Genomic DNA, 17,913 nt, shown 5'->3' on the forward strand with positions numbered 1-17,913 from the left:
AGATCCACGGTTGTAACCGCCTGAGCCACCGAAATAGTAATCATGTGCACTACCTTCCTCGGAAGTAGTCTTCAGGTTACCAAAGACGTCCTCGCCGTGCACGGGGAACAGAGGAAGAGTTTGAACCTCCTGGTGATCTCCTCCTCGTTGTTGCAGGGATGTTTGTCCTCCTGTTGTGCCAAAAGAGTTGGACTGGTATTAGTGTTGAAGTGTGAGGAAGAATATGAAACAAAATTTAAATCAAGAAATCCTTCATTACCAGTAGAATAGGTGGAACCAAAGTTGAGATCAATGGATCTACCATCATCAGTAGAACTAGTGGACCCAAAATTGATGTCAATGGATCCACCAGCTGGCCCAAAATTGATGTCGATGGATCCACTAGCACCAGTAGAACCAGTGGACCCAAAATTGAGATCAATGGATCTACCAGTACCAAGAGAACTAGTTCCCATGGGCACTGGAGCAGCCTGATTACACCTATTCATCTGCTTCTCTCGAGCCCTGACGTTCTGGAACCAAAAGTAAATGTTCTTACCCTCAACATACCCATACTGGTTCAGCTGGAGACAGATCTCGTGAATCTGCTCTGTAGTTGGGCACTTAAATCCCTTGACATAGTAAAGATCCTTGAGGATTCTTATTTGTTCTGGAGTAGGAATCCACCTGGTACGGCTTCGCCAGAAATCCATGTTGGCACTACTTCCAGCTGCTTGGGTGTTTCCTCCCTCCTCTGTTGGTTGCTGTTGTTGTGGTTCCATTTGTTGCGGGGTTTGGAGCTCCATTAGTTGCAGAGTTCGTGGCTCTTGGGTCATGGGGTGAGAGGATGTGGAAATCGAGGAATACATGGTTTAGTGTTTGAGGGAGATTTTGTTAGAAGGATTGGAGTTGTTGAACTGGTGATTGGAGATCTGAGATTCTCAGAGGAAAGATGAGATCGAATCTTCAAATGGAAGAAAAGATCTGAGAAAGAAGGATTGAAGATTTGGAGGAAAAGATTGAAGATCTGAAAGTTCAGAGGAAAGATGGGATTGAATCAACTAGATGGGAGAGAAGATCAGAAGAGAAGGATTGAAATTGATGAAGAAAGGATTTGAGTTTCGAGAGGAAGGCTGCAGAGTTTGAGAGAGAATGGCTGGGGAAAATTTCTTTTCTTTGGTGTGAACAGTTTTTCTCCAGGATGCACCTATTTATAGAACGAGGTGAGCAGATCTCCACCGTTGGATGGACGATCTCTGAGATTCAATCCACGCGTTGGATTAAAGTCGCCCCGAAACCCGGAAAAGCTGTTGGCGCGTGGAGAGCGTGTAAGGGGACCGAGGGAATCTCGAGGCGCTGTGGCAGACAGCTGTAGCCGAAAGCAGATTTGACTGCCGTAAATCACGGAAGGGATAAGCCGTGACACAAGTGGGCCGTACTTGGGCCTGTCTCGGATCAAGGCATCACTGTAGCTGTGGGTGGAGGCCTGATGGGCCGAGTTTCAGAAACAGTTTTGGACATGATGGGCCGAGTTTCTGAAACAGTTTTGGATGAGTTGGGCCGGATTTCTGTAACAGTTTTGGATACGTTGGGCTGGGTTTCTGCAACAGTCTTGGATGTTTTGGGCCGAATTGTTTAAACAGTTGAAACAGTTGGTTTAAATAAAAGGATTTGTATGGATAATAACGTGAGCAGCCGTGCTCGAGTGGTTGAGTGTACAGTTCGTGTACAAGAGGTCTGAGGTTCGAACCTCGCCTCTCGTTTATTTTTATTATGTTCGTTATGACATAATAAGTATAAAATTTGTACACATTATATTAAGCACAGCTTGTGCTCCAGTGGTTGGGGGACAAAGGTTTCGTGCGGCAGGTTGAGGTTTCGAACCTTGCCTTCCCCGTTATTTTATTTATGTCGCTTATGACATAATAAATATAACACGTGAGCATATATTAATGAAGGCAGCTCTTGCTTCAGTGGTTGGGAGCAAAACCTTCGTGTTTGAGGTCGGGAGTTCGAACCTTACCTCTTACAAATATTTTTGGATCTCGTATATGCTTGATATACGACGTATATACGGTATGTACGGTATACATACGTATATACGGTCTGTACGGTATGCATACGAATATACAGTTGTACGGTATGCATACGTATATACGATCTGTACGGTATGCATACGTATATACGGTATGTACAATTTCATACCGTAGCCGAGCTGGAAGTTGGTGGGCCGATTGGTAGGCCCAAATCGTAAGCCCAAATAGTAAGCCCGAATGGTAGGCCCAAATGGTAGGCCCAAATGGTAGGCCCAAATGGTAAGCCCAATTGTTCGGCCCGAATAGTAGGCCCAAATGTTAAACCCAAAGTGGTTTGGGCCGGTTCGAAATGTGGATGGTCCGATTTCTTCAGGCCCAAATGGCCAGCCCTAGTGCTTAGCCCAAGGATTGAACAAGCCCAAGTCATCGTCACTGGGTGACATATTTTATTGGCGTGCTTTTGGGGATGATTTGTTTTGAGTGATGCATCTCTATTGTTGTGAAGAATGGTGCATGCTTGAGTTTTACTATAGAGATTTACCGTGATGCTAATTGAGTAGCGAAACACTTTGTGGGAGTGTTTACTGTGCTTGTATGCCAGTACAGAGTGAAGATCTATGTAAGGATCTATGAGATGATCCATGTGATGATTTTGTGTAATTGATGTGGAGTGATGTTGAGCAGTTGTGTTGTGCGTTTACGTTTGTGATGAAAGGATTTAGTGGCCATAGGAATGTATTTTTATACAAAGGGCTGAGGCTTTGTAGATTACTACAGATTTGGAAAAGATGGAGATTCTATAGTTAGGTCAACCTTAATCGAGAGGAATTGACTTACGCTCAAATTTCGGGACGAAATTTCTTTAAGGAGGGTAGACTGTAATACCCCGGAAAATCCAAATTAAATTCCGTGGATTTTTAGAAATGATTTCACGATAGTAGGAGCGAGTACGAAGCTTGGAGAAGTGTGGAATTAGTTCGAACGATTTTATTTTCGAAAACGAACGTTTTTAGGGGGTCAACAAAGTTGACTTTTTATACGTTCAAAATTTGGGAAAACTTCCTTCATGAAAGTTGTAGAGCTCGTCGATACGAGTTCGTGGACATGTGGAACGCAATATTCGGAGTTCGTATGAATAAGTTATGAACTTTTGAAATTTGGGAATTTTCTATAAATATCGAAAAAAAAATCAGAAATTTCATTTAAGGACGAAACAATTTCTTTTTGCGGAACAGTCCCCCATTTTCTCCGTTCTCTCTCCTCTCCCACGCGGCCGACCCGACTGACCCGACCCGGACCATCTTCGTCCTCCGGCGTCTTCCGGCCACGACCCGGCCCTCCTTGTGATCGCCGCAAGCCGCCCAGTCGCCTGGTGCCGCTGCCTTGCACCGCCGTTGCCCCCAGAGCTGGATCGAAGCGACCCCAGGCGGAGTAACCGACCCGACCGGATCTCAGCCGTGCCGGCGTTGCACGGGCCGATCCTCCCCATTTTCGTGATCTCCTCTTCCCCCTGATCATCCCCATATAGGCCTTGCTTGACGATTTGGAGTGTGGAGTGAAAGATCACGAGTTGAAGATTTCGACGTCCCTGATTCAATCTGGAATCTGATCAGACGCACGAGATTAATCCAACTTCAACGCTTGATCTAGGACGATCTAGGCCGAACCAGGCTTAGCTCCAGGTATGAAAGTCGACCACCCTTTCATTTTGAACCAGTTTGTAGTTGGTCACTTTGCCATCTGAGGTGGTTGACCGGCGTTGACCGCCGCGTTGACCGCCCACTGACCACCGCTTGTGGCGGCGCATCAGACCATATTTCGAGTTTTCATTATCTAGGCGATGATCTATGCATCCATACGAGCGTTTTGATATATAACATGGTCATGTTAGAAAAAGTTGATAAATAGTGGATTTACGTTTTGACGTTACTATTTAACGTTTTTACGTTTATCTTCGGTTTACGATCTGTGAAGATCTGACCATCGGTTTTGCTTCAATTTTGGATATGTTGATCGTATGACTGTCCCGGTGACCTTGTGAGGTCACGGGCGAAGATCCGACCGTTGGATCTTCGTATAATTGAGAAATAGTGATTCGGAAGGCGATTCGTGAGAATCTGACCGTCGGATTTTCATATAATTTTGTGGAGATGTTAGTAAAGGCGATTCAGGAAGATCTGACCGTTGGATCTTCGTGATAATTTTGGAGGATGATCCTAAAGGCGATCCGTGAGGATCCGACCGTTGGATCATCATTAAATTCAGATCCGACCGTTGGATCATCGTTTAATTTGAATCTGAGCGTTGGATCGTCGTTTAATTACATATTTGAGTTGTTGGCTAAGTCAAGATCATTATTGGACTAGGTGATTGACGGTTTGAGTTGGTGGACGATTGTGGATCGTATTTTGAGCTGAATTGAAGACGCAGCGGGATTATCGAGGTGAGTAAACCTCACGTGGTTCATATTACGAACCCAATACAATTAATTGCTTTATTTTGTTGCAATCATATGAACTATTGTTGGTGTTACTAGACATTCCTGTGTGAATGTCTGTATATATATTATTACGTGAAATAATATGTATTGTTGGAGTTGTGTTGAGTTATTGTTGAGAAACAATATATTGTGAGAGATATTGAGTTTATTGTTGAGAAACAATATATTGTGAGAGGTGTTGAGTTTTATTGTTGAGGAACAATAAATTGTTGTGATCTGTGGAGATCACTAGGTCACGAGGTGACCATGGCATCTATTAGTGAATCACGCTCTCGTACCGGGCTGGTGGTTATTAATAGTATTAAATCGTAATCACGTCTGTGGCCGGACGAGTGGTTACGTTCAGTTAGAGCTCTAGTCTGTCTGCCAAATGTGGAGTGACCTTATGAGTGAAATTGAGAGTAACTCATAAGTGTCAATATATATATGGTAACCTTATGAGGGAAATTGAGAGTAACTCATAAGGGTCTATATATATATATGAGTCTGTCTACCAAATGTTGGGAAATCTTATGAGCGAATTTGAGAGTAACTCATAAGTGTCTATATATATATATGAGAGTGAGTGATCTTATGAGCTAAATTGAGAGTAACTCATAAGTGTCTATATATATATATGAGAGTGAGTGATCTTATGAGCTAAATTGAGAGTAACTCATAAGTGGCTATATATATATATGAGAGTGAGAAAGTAACGTGGGTTTGTGGTAGTCTTGAAATCTAATAAATCAACAGTTCTTTCTTGTTTACTCATACTGGCTGTAAAAAGCTTACCGGGTTTTGTGTTGTTGCAACTCCCGGTACACTATTCAAATTGTGTAGCGGGTAATCCTACAGGACAGGAGAACCAGGACGGTGATCGTGCGGTTAGAGCAATTGTTAGAGTTTTACAACAATTGTAAGTTGTGAGGTGTGTTATGCTCATTTGAGCTTTATAATATATTGTGAGAGTGAATTGTAATAATGAACTCGAAGTTTCGAGATTTGGTTTTTTTGTAATTGTAATTATTCAGGTTTCGGATTTGAATTTATCATTCAAAATCCGGGGCGTGACAATTTCTGCCGCCAAAAACTCTCTAATTACTAAGACTTTTCTCCAAACACAAGCCTGCATAATTAAGTTAAACCAAATTTGGAAGTTTTCATCACCGAATTTGCAACGATAATTGCGGGCCGTTGAACTGCTCTGATCCATATATATTTCTACAATGAACTTCTCGTCTTGAATGAAAGAACACCATAGCATGCTTGCACACGCACTTGTAGTACCTTAGCAAAGACCACAACAGGCAGTGGCAACTGGCTCATGATCCTCAATGATGAAAGAAAAGGAAGTTCTAGTTTTTACGCGTTCGAAACCCTGTTTAATTAATTCTTTTGTTACAAGCAAGAGTAGAATACTAGAATCTACAAGAATTATGATATACAACTTACAACAAAATTTGTTTAATTTATATATGCTTTAGAGAGAATTCCATGGTGATGACCAATTGTCTCTAAAACGTAGCGACTCAAATAAGCTTGGATCCAGATTCAAGAGCAGGGTGATTGCTTTTTCTGTACTTCCAACAATGAATAAGTGGCTATTACTTGGTTGAAAGTGACGAATTCAGGCAATGGTGGTTTTGAATGATTATGACCGAGTTTCTCTTATCAAGGGTGAGGACCTATGTGATTGGGGAGTCTTTAGGACAGGTTTAATTTGGACCTTGATGAGCAGGAGTCTAGAGTTCACTTAGTCAAATCAGTCTAGCATTAATTTTATGTCATCTCTTACTATAAAGATTTATTTTAGATAAACAATCAGCGGGTGAAGTTCGCTTCTTTCATGATTGTGATAATTTAAAATAAAATAAAAAACAAAAAACCTTTTCAAAAGCTTCAGAAAGAGCCTAAGCAACATCTTCTACAATCTTTCTATGATCTTCAAACATGTTATCTATAAACAGGGGCAGTACATAGCCATATATATATAATCATGAATAAGGTCTTTTATTTTCTTTTCTTTTTACTTTTCTTTTGATATATGGAGTTGAGTGAATTTACAAATGTCCCATAGTATGAAAATGACGTGAGTGAAAAATTACAAATTCTAAATATATAGTACCTACCGTACAGTGGGAGTGAGTACGTAGACGCATGTGGTCATAGTTTCAACTAATGCAAATCCAATTATGTCCAATTAAAAGAATCCCGTGTGCTCTATATTACTATCAACGGGGTATACCATCCCATATTTAATGACCTAGTGACGTAAGGAGGGACGTGTATTGCACATGATCCATAGTTTCATACTATAGATTTTATTTTCGAATTTTGAACATTCCACATGTTTTTGTATCTGGCCTTGCGTGACATGCAAAGTTTGTCAACATAATAATGTGAAGTGCTCGCCACTTCAAACGACTAAATGCTGCTATATTGTCCTCTTATATACTACCTCTTCTTTCCAACCGTAAGTATGGACAGTAAAAATGATATTTTGTTATGTACGTAGCCGAAATTATAGGGTTGAGAAGTAACATGTGATGCCATTTTTTTGTAAATTCGATGTTATTTTAATCCTTCAACTTATTATATTTTATCTATTTTATCAGTTAATATATATTAGTCTGCGATCGTACGAAAAAATTTTCGTTGTTAAAAAAAAAAAAGTCATTAGTTATTGCAGAAAGAGAATAGTAGGAGAGAAAAGTGAGGTTGTAGAATCATTTCTTTTTAATTTTCTAATAAAAGTTTATTTTATAATTGTCCTATTTATTCTTGTAATTTAATTTATTCTTAAAGTTTTTTAATAATTCAGGGTTAAATCTGTCAAAATTTTCAACTTTGGCTAACAAAGTCTATTCTCTTAATAATAGTACACACACACACACACACACACACACACATACATGTCTTCTATAGTTCTATGCTAAGGAGGTCTTTAACTTACCTTAAGAAACGAATTTTTAAATTTTGACAACTTTTCGATCGTATATTCACATATTAAGGAACATAATTTCATATATATATATATATATATATATATATATGTATAATTTTATGGCCTAATATGAAAAATGGATGGTTTATAGTAAAAGATCTTTCATATTCACTCTGGACACTGATACTAAGAAAGAGAATACCCGAAACTTCACTCAGTTTTCGACATCCCTTGAAATCTTATTCGATTAGGACTTCAGATGGAGTAACTAACACGTATATTGACTATGTGGACTCAAATTCTTACTTAATTGAAACCTACTCCTATTAACCTTATCAACAAAACCTACTCAAATAAAGTATTTACTAGTTTATACCTTTTCTTTCAAAAAAACTAGTTTATGAAGAAAAAAGAAAAAGAAGGAGACTGTGGGTCTCACAAATTGATCACTCTTCTCCCACGTACTCGATCACTCTTCCAGGCCAAGAAGTCTATAAATAGGGAGGGCCAAGCTTCAAGAACTTCACTCAGAAATCAATCACCTCTTGCATACCTTCCTACAAACTCTAAGCAATCAAGAGAGATCGAGATGGCATTCTCAAAGAATTTTCTTCTTGTCGCCCTTGCCTTTGCTGTTCTCCTCATCTCTGCTGAGGTCTCGGCTCATCGTGACCTAGCTGAGGCTACTACTACTACTCGTGAGTTTCTCACTTTCTTAATCAACCAGTATCGAATTACAAGTTATAATTTAACTTGTATTATATTTGTTTTCCATCCCTTTCTAACGTATAGATTTTTTCGAGTGTAGAAAAAGCCAACACTGACGGTTACGGACATGGCGGCCATGGAGGCGGAGGATATGGACATGGAGGAGGAGGATATGGACATGGAGGAGGAGGATATGGACATGGAGGCGGAGGATATGGACATGGAGGACATGGTGGAGGCGGAGGACATGGACCTCATGCTGTTGAGACTGAAACTAAGAACTAGATGATGATGACCCTTTGTATGCATGCAGTTGTGTGTATATTGCACTATTGCAGGCGTACGTACCTGATGCAAGGCTATTAATATGGAAGCAGTAGTAGCTTGTTTCGAATAATAATATGTATTGGTTGAGCAGTCCATCAAACTCTCAATCGATCATATCTTTGTAATATGATCCTCGTATGTTCATGTTATGAACAATCTATGTTCCACTTAAATTAGCTGAATTCATGCTTGACTACCTCAATAAATATATATTACAAAATCCAAATCAGAGAGTGTGTGGGAAAAAAAAACTAAATTGAGAGTGCACCTAATAACAATTTAAAGAGAATATATAATGCCCGCCAGAATCACTAAATTTAACCCTTGAAATTCGAGCGTTCTTCCTCGTATAGCTATTGCATGCAATCTGACAAGAAAGTTTCTTTTTCCACAAATTAACTCCAAAAGCCTAAGCCTACTCTCTCCCTGCGAGCACTGTATATTTTCCCTCGTCATTTTCAGCTTCATTAGTATTTGGACATATTTTGTTTGTTGGCTGCTGCCTGCATTTTAAATTTGTGATTTTTGTGCATTCTTCCATGATTATAAAAAAAAATAATGCCCATATGAAGAGCAGAAGAGTCGAGTCCAACCAGTTTTTAGGGTTCGCCTTTGACCTAAATATCTCAGGTTTGAGCCATGAGATTGCTTATATCCTTTTGAATCAATTAATTTCTAATTGAAGACCAACAAGGGAAATAAGTATGCCCTGAAGTTGAAACTCATAAGAGCTTATAAAACATTATCACTTATATCTAAAACTAACATTACTGTGGATGATCTCGCAAAGAACGGTCATGATTTACGAGAGAGAGAGAGAGAGAGAGAGAGAGAGAGAGAGAGAGAGAGAGAGAGAGAGAGAGAGAGAGAGAGAGAGAGAGAGAGAGAGAGAGGTTTTCTCTTAAATGCACTCCCTACTTTTTATTTGAAAAGTTTTAAATACACACTCCTAATTACTTAATACACACTCCATACTTAATACACCACCCATTTAATTTCTCATTCTAATATTCTACTAAATACACAACCCAAAGTACCTAAAATATCCTTAATCTCAAAAATTATGAAACATCCTATTATTTGACTATATTAAGGCTACTATTTAATATAATTAGTATATTCTAGTATATTGATGTTTTTAAATGACCATATTGATTACTTGTGTTACTTATCAAGAAATCCATAAAGATTTATTATTGTTTATTTTAAATAGATGCATATAAATAAGTTTTATATTATTTGAGTTCTCATCGACCAAACACCATGTTGATCAAGTATAAAATTATGAGTTGAACATTTAACCAAAACTATATCACTAGTTTCTCTCCAATGGTGGAACTACAAAGTTGTCATTAGAGGGGCCAAACAAATTAACAATTACAAAGTTTTTTCACCCATGATGTTTTATATTAGAAAATAAATGGATTAATCGTATCTTTTTTTTGTTTTGAATCAATCGAAAAATGATTGTCATTATAAATCTCAGGCCAGAATGGCCATTACATACCCCTCCGCTACCATTGACAGATAGACAAGAGGTTGTCGGGGTGCCACATGGTACATAGGGACTAGACCATTCATTATACAATCAGTGCTCACTTATAAAAGCAAGCCTATTACTACGATAACCTAGGACGTAGTAATAGACCGAGTAAAACTATACTCATTAGTGCCCGAAAGAAACCTAACAAGCATAGTCCCTAGAAAAGGGTTATTGAAAGCAACACTACTAACAATCTATAGCCCAAACACTTAGCCCAAATGACAAAGTGAAGGCCCAGGCCAATAAATAGCAGCCCTAAAGGACATCCTACCAAGGTCCAACAGCGAAGCCCAGCCCATCTTCTCTCCACAGCCCCAAGCCTTCAAGCTCCACGCTCGTCTGTAGATTCCCGCCGTGACCCCGCCTCGCCGCCACCGCCTCCGAGCTCGCGCCCAACCCAAAAGAGAGGGACGAACCGCACCACAGATTGAAACTCAACCCCAACCTGGTATAGGTCGCACACTCACTACCGTCTGGAGCGAAATCCAGCTGCAATCGTTCGGATCAAATTCCAGCCGCCGCCATCCGGATTGCAACCTAGCCGCCTCCGTCAGTAACGAACGAAACCCTGCCGCCGCCGTCGATCTGAACCGGTACGCACGAACCTCCAGCCCCAAGCTGTCTCAATCCAAATAAAGCCAGCCACCTATCAAAACCATAAGCAAAGATCCCAGAGGGCTACACCATGTGTCTCCCGTCCGGCAGCATCACCACGACATCAAGGCGACGCCGGAGAGCCACCGGACGAGGGCTAGAGCTGCCTTTGCCGCCGCAAACTTAGTGTTCTCGAGAGAGAGAATAGCCAGTAATAGGGTTTATTTGGAATTTGATTAATCGTATCTCTTAGAAAAAAGAAAGAAAAGGAAATTAACTAAAAAAGGGAGTAAAACTATCCGTTTAAAAAACATTTAATACCATTGATTTTGCAATTCTAAATATTATGGCTTCTAACCTCATTTAATTACAATTTATTTAACAAAAAAATTAAATTAGATAGTTTCTAACTTTATTCTTGTACTAAATTAGGAGGCAATGTATAGAAATTTGTTGTGTTTATCTAACTATTTATACATAAATGATTCTATATAAGGAAAATATGATTTTTTTTCTTTCTAATGCATAGATGTCTGTTTTGGTCATTCAACCTACCTACAAAATCTAATTTGAAATATAAAATAATAGGGATGTGTATTTAAAATTTCTCTTTTTATTTTTAATTCTATTATATGTTGTTGTAAAGATTTTTCTTTATAGTACGTGAGTATTTTTAGTGAGACCTTCAAATTTAATAATTGGAATGAAAAACCGCACTGAAGCGAACCGAATTGAGTTGATATACAAAAGTTAATCAAAAGAAACTCAAGCCGATGCTTGCAATACTTTTTCGGTTAGTACTTTTTCCGAGCATCCATTAAAGTATGGGAAGATAGGTGGCTTCCTCGTCCCAATTTATTCAAACCATATGTGAGGCCTCCAACCACTTCAGTGGAGTTTGTTAGTGATCTGATTGATTCAGACTCTTGTACATGGAAAGCATCTCTGTTGTAGTCTATTTTTTTACCTCAAGATTGTGAGATAACACTACTAGCAAAATTAACTATACACACTGATTAGAATCAGTGAATATAACCTCCAATAGTTACTGAAATCCGTGTGGAAAGGCCAATAGCCACCCTACACTCACAGATTTAATTTCTGTCCCATTTGAGGGGGGTGGCCTTTGGTCTCTCCCCACTGATAGAAAAATCAGTGTGGATTTTTCTGTGGGACCCATCACTGTAGGCAAAATACTGGTCTCTCCGTAAAGAAATTAGAATCCGTGTGAATTGTTACGGGGGGCCCACCACATTCATATAACAGAATTAAGTTATTATTAAATTTTTAATTCTTGTATTATTTTAGCTTTTGTAATTTTTAATTGCAAAATTATTTTAGTGATAATATTTCATTCTGGGTTCGGTGGGTTCTGCCATTGATGGAAACGATTTCCATGTAGATCGAAAGCTCAAAGATAAAGCCATTAATGAACTGGGCACCTGTTGAATATAACAAAACAGAGTCACAAACCATAACACTTATACCTTTGGGAGTTTCTGTTATGCGATTATCAATTTCTATTGAAAGGGACCAAACTTATACAGTTACACCTTGGGGATTTCTGTCTCAACTTCTTCAAAAAGCAACGCTTATTTGCTGGAACTCTCACAACCCTCTTCAATCTCAACTTTCTGCAACAAAACCCAAAAGCCAGAATCTCTTTTAAGTAACCAAAATCCAATACCCAAATATTATTAGTCAAAATTAGAGACAAATTACAGAGAATTAGAGAGAGCGAGAGGAACACACCTTTTCCTTGAGCTATGGCAGGTTGGCAGCGAAGCAGATAAACGCAGATGGACTAGATCTGAGCGGTCATCATAAGCCATCCTTGAAACTAAAAAGAAAATCTGAGATTCAAAATGCTCTCTTGTTGTTGATTGAAATCAGGTTATCAAAAGATTTCATTGAATTAACGTCATAAACAAGAACACAGCAATCAGCACCGCGATAAAATGCTACACCAAGGCTCTGAAACCGTTCTTGACCAGCGGTATCCCAGATCTGTAAGGTGAAGAGCCTATCTTCGAACTGCACTTCTTTCGTCAAGAAATCGGCTCCAATAGTCGCCTTGTATTGATTGCTGAACTTCTTATTAACATATTGATTCATCACAGAAGTCTTCCCAACCCCGCTGTTGCCGAGGATGATGACCTTGAGGAGCTTAGCAGAGAAAGAGAGTGAAGTGGATCTAATTTTCAAGTTTTTCTAGAGGTTTCTTTTCGAGAAGGAAGCTGGTGGTCTTCTGGTCTTATGGGTCTTCCGTAAAAAACAATGATGTAGTGAAATTATAGTAAACAAACAATAATGAAATATGCATCTTCTTTTTCGAGATAAACATTTTATTAACTCTCACTCACACAGATGACTGTATGACATACAAACACTGCATACACAGATATATGTGTGAGGTAGTTATTGTCACAGATATATGTGTGAGATAAGTATTGTCACAGATATTTGTGAGTCTACGTTTTATTTTATATTGATTATATTTCTTGTACTATAAATAAATTCTAATTTATACAGATGTCTGTGTGCATCTATGTTTTCACATATATCGATAAAATTTTACATACGGATATTTGTGAGTATTCTAAATCACACAGATTTTTGTGGCTAATTGAAATCAGAATATAAAAACTAATTTATTATTCACAAATATCTGTGTGTAAAAACCTTAGTCACAGATATCTATGAGTCTAAAATTAGTAAATAAATTATATTTTTTATTACTAGTCACAAATATCCATGTATAAAACCTTTATCACTGATGTCTGTGAATATAAAATTATTTAATAAATTATATTTTTGTTATCACTCACAATTATCCGTGTCTAATACATTTCTCACAGATGTCAGTATCTAATGAATACGTGGGACACACAGATATCTGTGAGAAATTTATTTCACACAGATTTCGGTAGGTAATAGTGTGAACATGTGCACAGATATCTGTGAGAAATTTATTTCACACAGATTTCGGTGGGTAATAGTGTGAACATGTGCTTATGTAGGGTCCAGTTAATCAATTCACACTGATATCTGTATGTACAAATCAAATCCCACGGATGTTTTATCAGTGTGAAGGTCAGTGTGTATAAAATCAGTGTGGGTTGCTCATTTTGCTGGTAGTGTAATTACTTCAATTCCTCTAAGTTTTCGGCTTCCTCCTGATCGCATAATTTGGCATTATGATCCCAAAGGTATTTTTTCTGTTAAAAGTGTCTATGTGGTAGCAAGGGACAGGATTCTACAGATCAATAACGGGGCATCTTCGTCTTCATTGTCACAATATTCATCTCAGTTGTGGGGGTCAATATGGAAAGCTCATGTGCCTGCTAAGGTGAAGGTATGTATGTGGAGAACGTGTAATAATATTCTTCCTACTCGTTCACGCATTCAAACTAAAGGAGTCCATGTTCTGAATACTTGTGTGTTATGTGAAGAAGAAGGTGAATCCATCCTTCATATTGGACGTGACTGCTCCTTTAGTAGGCAAGTATTTATGGCCTCTCCACTACAGCTTTCTATTAACCATGACTTTACAAACTTTAAGGAATGGTTTTTGTCTTATATGGAGCATTTTACAAAGGAACAAGTTGATCTATTTATGGTTTTATTTTGGACTATTTGGATGACAAGGAATGATACGCTCTGGCATGATTTGGACTTTGGAGAGCTCCCCTGCTGATGTTAGTATTAAGGGTATTGTGAGGCTTCAAGCTTTTCACGCTGCAAACCCTTACCACAAAACTAACCGTAGGCAGCTAGTTCGTCCTTGCTGGACTCCTCTTCCTCAGGCTTGGCTTAAAGTGAACGTAGATGGAGCCTTCAATGCCTCAATGAAGATGGGTGGCATTGGGTTGGTGATACGTGATTCTAGTGGGAATTTTGTGGCTGGTCATGCTGCCCCTCTCACACAAATATAGTCTCTAGAGCAGGTTGAGCTTATGGCAGTCCTTCTAGCTGTACACTTTGTCCTTGCTCATGGGCTTCAACCTGTGGTCTTTGAATCAGACTCATTGCAAGTTGTCAAATCGTGCAATTTGGTATCTTCTAATTTGTCTATCCTTGGGTATTTATACGAGGATGTTACACTGTCTCTTGCAGACCTACCTGGCTCTACACTTCATCATGTGTATCGTGAAGCTAATGAAGCGGCTCACCGTTTGGTTCGTCAAGCTCTTAATTCTGCTAGTCCTGAATCTTGGTTTACAACACCTCCAGGTATTATATCGGATGTGTTATTTGTTGATTGTAACCATATTTGATTATAATAAAAGTTGTCGTCTCCTCTTCAAAAAAAAATAAAACAGAAAGAAAAATAATTAAAAAACTTTTAAAAAAAAAATTAACCAAAAGCATATAAAAGTTATATAATTATTAGATAGGGTTGATTATTATAAGCTTTAGTTTCTATTATAAGCTCTCAAACACTACATAATTGTCCATAATCTTAACTATATTTTGAGTCCTATGCTTCTTTAATTTTCTATTGCTTATTAAAACTTTAAAATTCTATGATTTTAGGTTAATCAATCTCTATTGTAAATGAAGTTTACTTTACTTATTTATTTATTTTCTCATAGATTTAAATTTCTCTGGACTTTTTGTCATTCAATGCATGTTATTTGGTCGAAATCAATTGTAGACATTACTAATTAGGATAAGAAATAATTGTTGTAAATTGTAATCAATTGTTAAAGTCAAAGTGATTGAAATTAACTGAAACCGAATAAAACCGAAGAGGTGTGGTTTCAATTTTGTTTAAAAATTTTTTTATCAGTTTTTGATTAATGGTTTATACTCAAACATTGAAAATCAAACCGATTCCATCCCTAATTGGACCTCCATTTTTCCTAAATTATCGTACATATATAACCAAACATAAAATGAGTGGGATGAACAAAAAAAATAAAATTACTTCAAATTCACTAAATAAAAGAAAATTACTTCAGATTTGAGCATTGATGACGATATAGCTAGGAAAATTACCAATACCAAGTACCCAACGTGCATGCAGTGAGTCGGATAAAGACTGCAGTCCAATCTGTACAACAAAATCCAGGCCCCGCTTCCATACTTGAGCGTCAAGTGACGCAGTGAGGGACGTATGCCAGTCTGCCACTATGCTTTGCTTGGCTATCTATCCGGTATTGTAATCTTCTTCTTTGTTTCCCTTTGGTCGAAAAAGCCAAAGAAGATCTGATGAAAAGGCCAGAAACCATAAACCCCTCTAATTACTAGTCGACTACAGAGATCAGAGATGCTTGCCGACAGTGTGAGCAGCTTCCCTATTCAAACTCTGCGGCCAATGCAATGGCTTTTGGCCTCTACTTTTAACTCAATTAATTAATGCTAACACACCACGCACTGTAGGTCCTGTAGTGTTAGTTCTGTAGTGATCATCAAATTTTTTCAACCCGACGAAATCCTTCCCTCTTTATTTATTAAAAGATCTACTTTATCATCACCGACGTGTTTGTTGTTATTTGCCGCGTGATATTTGATATTAGTTAATTAATCGAATCATCATCAACTGCCTTGACTTAGAGTTGATTGATAAAAAGTTAATTTAGGAATTTTGTGGTATGCGGAGCATCGATAATCGATGGATCTCACACATATATATCCTACATATTGGTAATCCAGTATATGAAATCACCAATGTTCTGATCTGTTGGTCGCTTCCTAAGGGACATAATCCTATTTGAATATATATTCAGAGTCGGAATAAGGTTGCATGTGAAGCGACATGCTAGATAGAGGATATCTCGTGGGCGACTTACTTCTAATTGTACCAAGATTTTGATTTTATCCCGAACCTCTATATATTAGATTGGAGAAAAATTAAGTCATTCAATTGTATTAAAAAAAAAATATTGAATAAACAGTAACCTGACCCAGTAACCCAGACCTAATTTAGTTCAAAATCAATTGCGTAGTACAGTTTAATGAATGGGCGGCTTTGATAATCACTGGTCTGTTCTTATGAATTTCAGCCGATTTTCCACATGCATCCCTTGAAATCTTATCTGCATGTGTGATTAAGACCATTTTCTGGTCCTCGATCTCCCTGGAAATCTTCTGTACGTGGACTCCAATTCCGTACATGAATGAAATTTACTAAGCTAGCTAGTATCTCAATCCTCCTATCTATCCACCTTATCAACAAAACCACATAATTAAAAACATTATTGATAAATAAGTAACACGTCCATACTTTCTATTGCAGAACGACAAAAGAAATTTATTAAAACGTAGGCGTCACAAATTGACCTCAATCTCCGACTTTTTTCTCACTCACTCTTCGATCTCCACTCTCTCTTGCAGCTATTGTCTATAAATAGGGAGCGCCAAGCTACATTAAGTTCACTTTAAACTCAATCACCTCTTATATTGCCATTCACAGATACAAACTGTAAGCAATCAATCAACTGAGAAATGGCGTACTCAAAGACTATTCTTCTTGTTGTCTTTGCCGTTCTCCTCATCACTGCTGAGGTCTCAGCTCATCGTGACCTAACTGAGACAACCACTCCAACTACTGGTAAATTTTCTATCCGGAATGCTTTCATAATTTCCTAAAAATTATTCTTGTAATAATCAATTTGTGAGTTAATTGGGGCATGCATGCATATATAGAGTGAGTCAGTGAGGGTTATTGTGAATTACGAGATATATGATTTACGTACGTATATCATCTTTCGTCTTTTCCTTTTTGACACTTAAAAATATATATTTTCGAATGCAGATGGTAGCGAGGCATACAATAGAGGAGGCAATGGAGGAAACGGAGGAGGCAAGGGAGGAAATGGAGGATACGGAGGAGGAATCAATGGAGGAAACGGAGGTGGTGGCAAGGGAGGAAACGGAGGAAGTAATGGAGGAAATGGAGGTGGCAAGGGAGGAAACGGAGGAGGCAAGGGAGGCAATGGAGGAGGCAAGGGAGGAAATGGCGGCAATGGAGGAAAGGGAGGAAAGGGAGGGGGCGGGCATGGACCCGAAATCGAGAACTAGATGATGATCCAGCTGCTGCAAAAGTATTAGGGTGGAAGAGGTATGCACTAGCTTGTTTGCTAATCAATAAATTTGTATTGGTTGAATAGTCCACAAAACTCTCAATCATATCTTTGTAATTTGATCCTCGGATCAACTTGTTATGTTCCATGTACTATCTATAAAACCACTTAATTTGCTGCGTTTATAGTATAAATTATAGTGTTAACTAGAAATTGTGCCCGCGCTTTGCCGCGGGTTTTGAAGCTAACATAATGTTATTTAAGCACATAAT

General features: G+C 38.3%; 2 protein-coding genes across 3 annotated transcripts; both read left to right on the forward strand.

The window, feature by feature from the left end:
* The first annotated feature begins 7,950 nt into the window (after nt 1-7,950).
* LOC133717368 (cold and drought-regulated protein CORA-like) lies at nt 7,951-8,658 on the forward strand. The gene is made up of 2 exons (XM_062144070.1): nt 7,951-8,139; nt 8,250-8,658. Exons 1-2 carry the CDS (start codon nt 8,031-8,033, stop codon nt 8,432-8,434), a joined length of 294 nt encoding a protein of 97 aa, XP_062000054.1. The 5' UTR covers nt 7,951-8,030; the 3' UTR covers nt 8,435-8,658.
* An 8,316-nt stretch (nt 8,659-16,974) lies between these two features.
* LOC133713328 (uncharacterized) lies at nt 16,975-17,826 on the forward strand. 2 transcript variants are annotated; one of them, XM_062139331.1, is made up of 3 exons: nt 16,975-17,169; nt 17,374-17,472; nt 17,518-17,826. In XM_062139331.1, the coding sequence occupies exons 1-3, from the start codon at nt 17,064-17,066 to the stop codon at nt 17,637-17,639; spliced, it is 327 nt and encodes a 108-aa protein (XP_061995315.1). In that variant the 5' UTR covers nt 16,975-17,063; the 3' UTR covers nt 17,640-17,826. The 2 variants fall into 2 exon arrangements, with proteins under 2 accessions (XP_061995315.1, XP_061995316.1); XM_062139332.1 differs by having other exon boundaries at nt 17,539-17,826.
* The last annotated feature ends 87 nt before the right edge of the window (nt 17,827-17,913 follow it).

This window comes from Rosa rugosa, chromosome 6 (genome assembly GCF_958449725.1).
Source record: "Rosa rugosa chromosome 6, drRosRugo1.1, whole genome shotgun sequence".
Classification (NCBI taxonomy): domain Eukaryota; kingdom Viridiplantae; phylum Streptophyta; class Magnoliopsida; order Rosales; family Rosaceae; genus Rosa; species Rosa rugosa.

Bases quoted from the DNA above. Each gene is read 5' to 3' on its own strand.
- LOC133717368 (XM_062144070.1), top strand. From the start codon at position 8,031: ATGGCATTCTCAAAGAATTTTCTTCTTGTCGCCCTTGCCTTTGCTGTT. The intron at 8,140-8,249 runs GTGAGTTTCTCA...TTTCGAGTGTAG, and splicing joins TGAGGCTACTACTACTACTC to AAAAAGCCAACACTGACGGT.
- LOC133713328 (XM_062139331.1), top strand. From the start codon at position 17,064: ATGGCGTACTCAAAGACTATTCTTCTTGTTGTCTTTGCCGTTCTCCTC. The intron at 17,170-17,373 runs GTAAATTTTCTA...TTTCGAATGCAG, and splicing joins GACAACCACTCCAACTACTG to ATGGTAGCGAGGCATACAAT. The intron at 17,473-17,517 runs GTGGTGGCAAGG...GAGGAAATGGAG, and splicing joins AATCAATGGAGGAAACGGAG to GTGGCAAGGGAGGAAACGGA.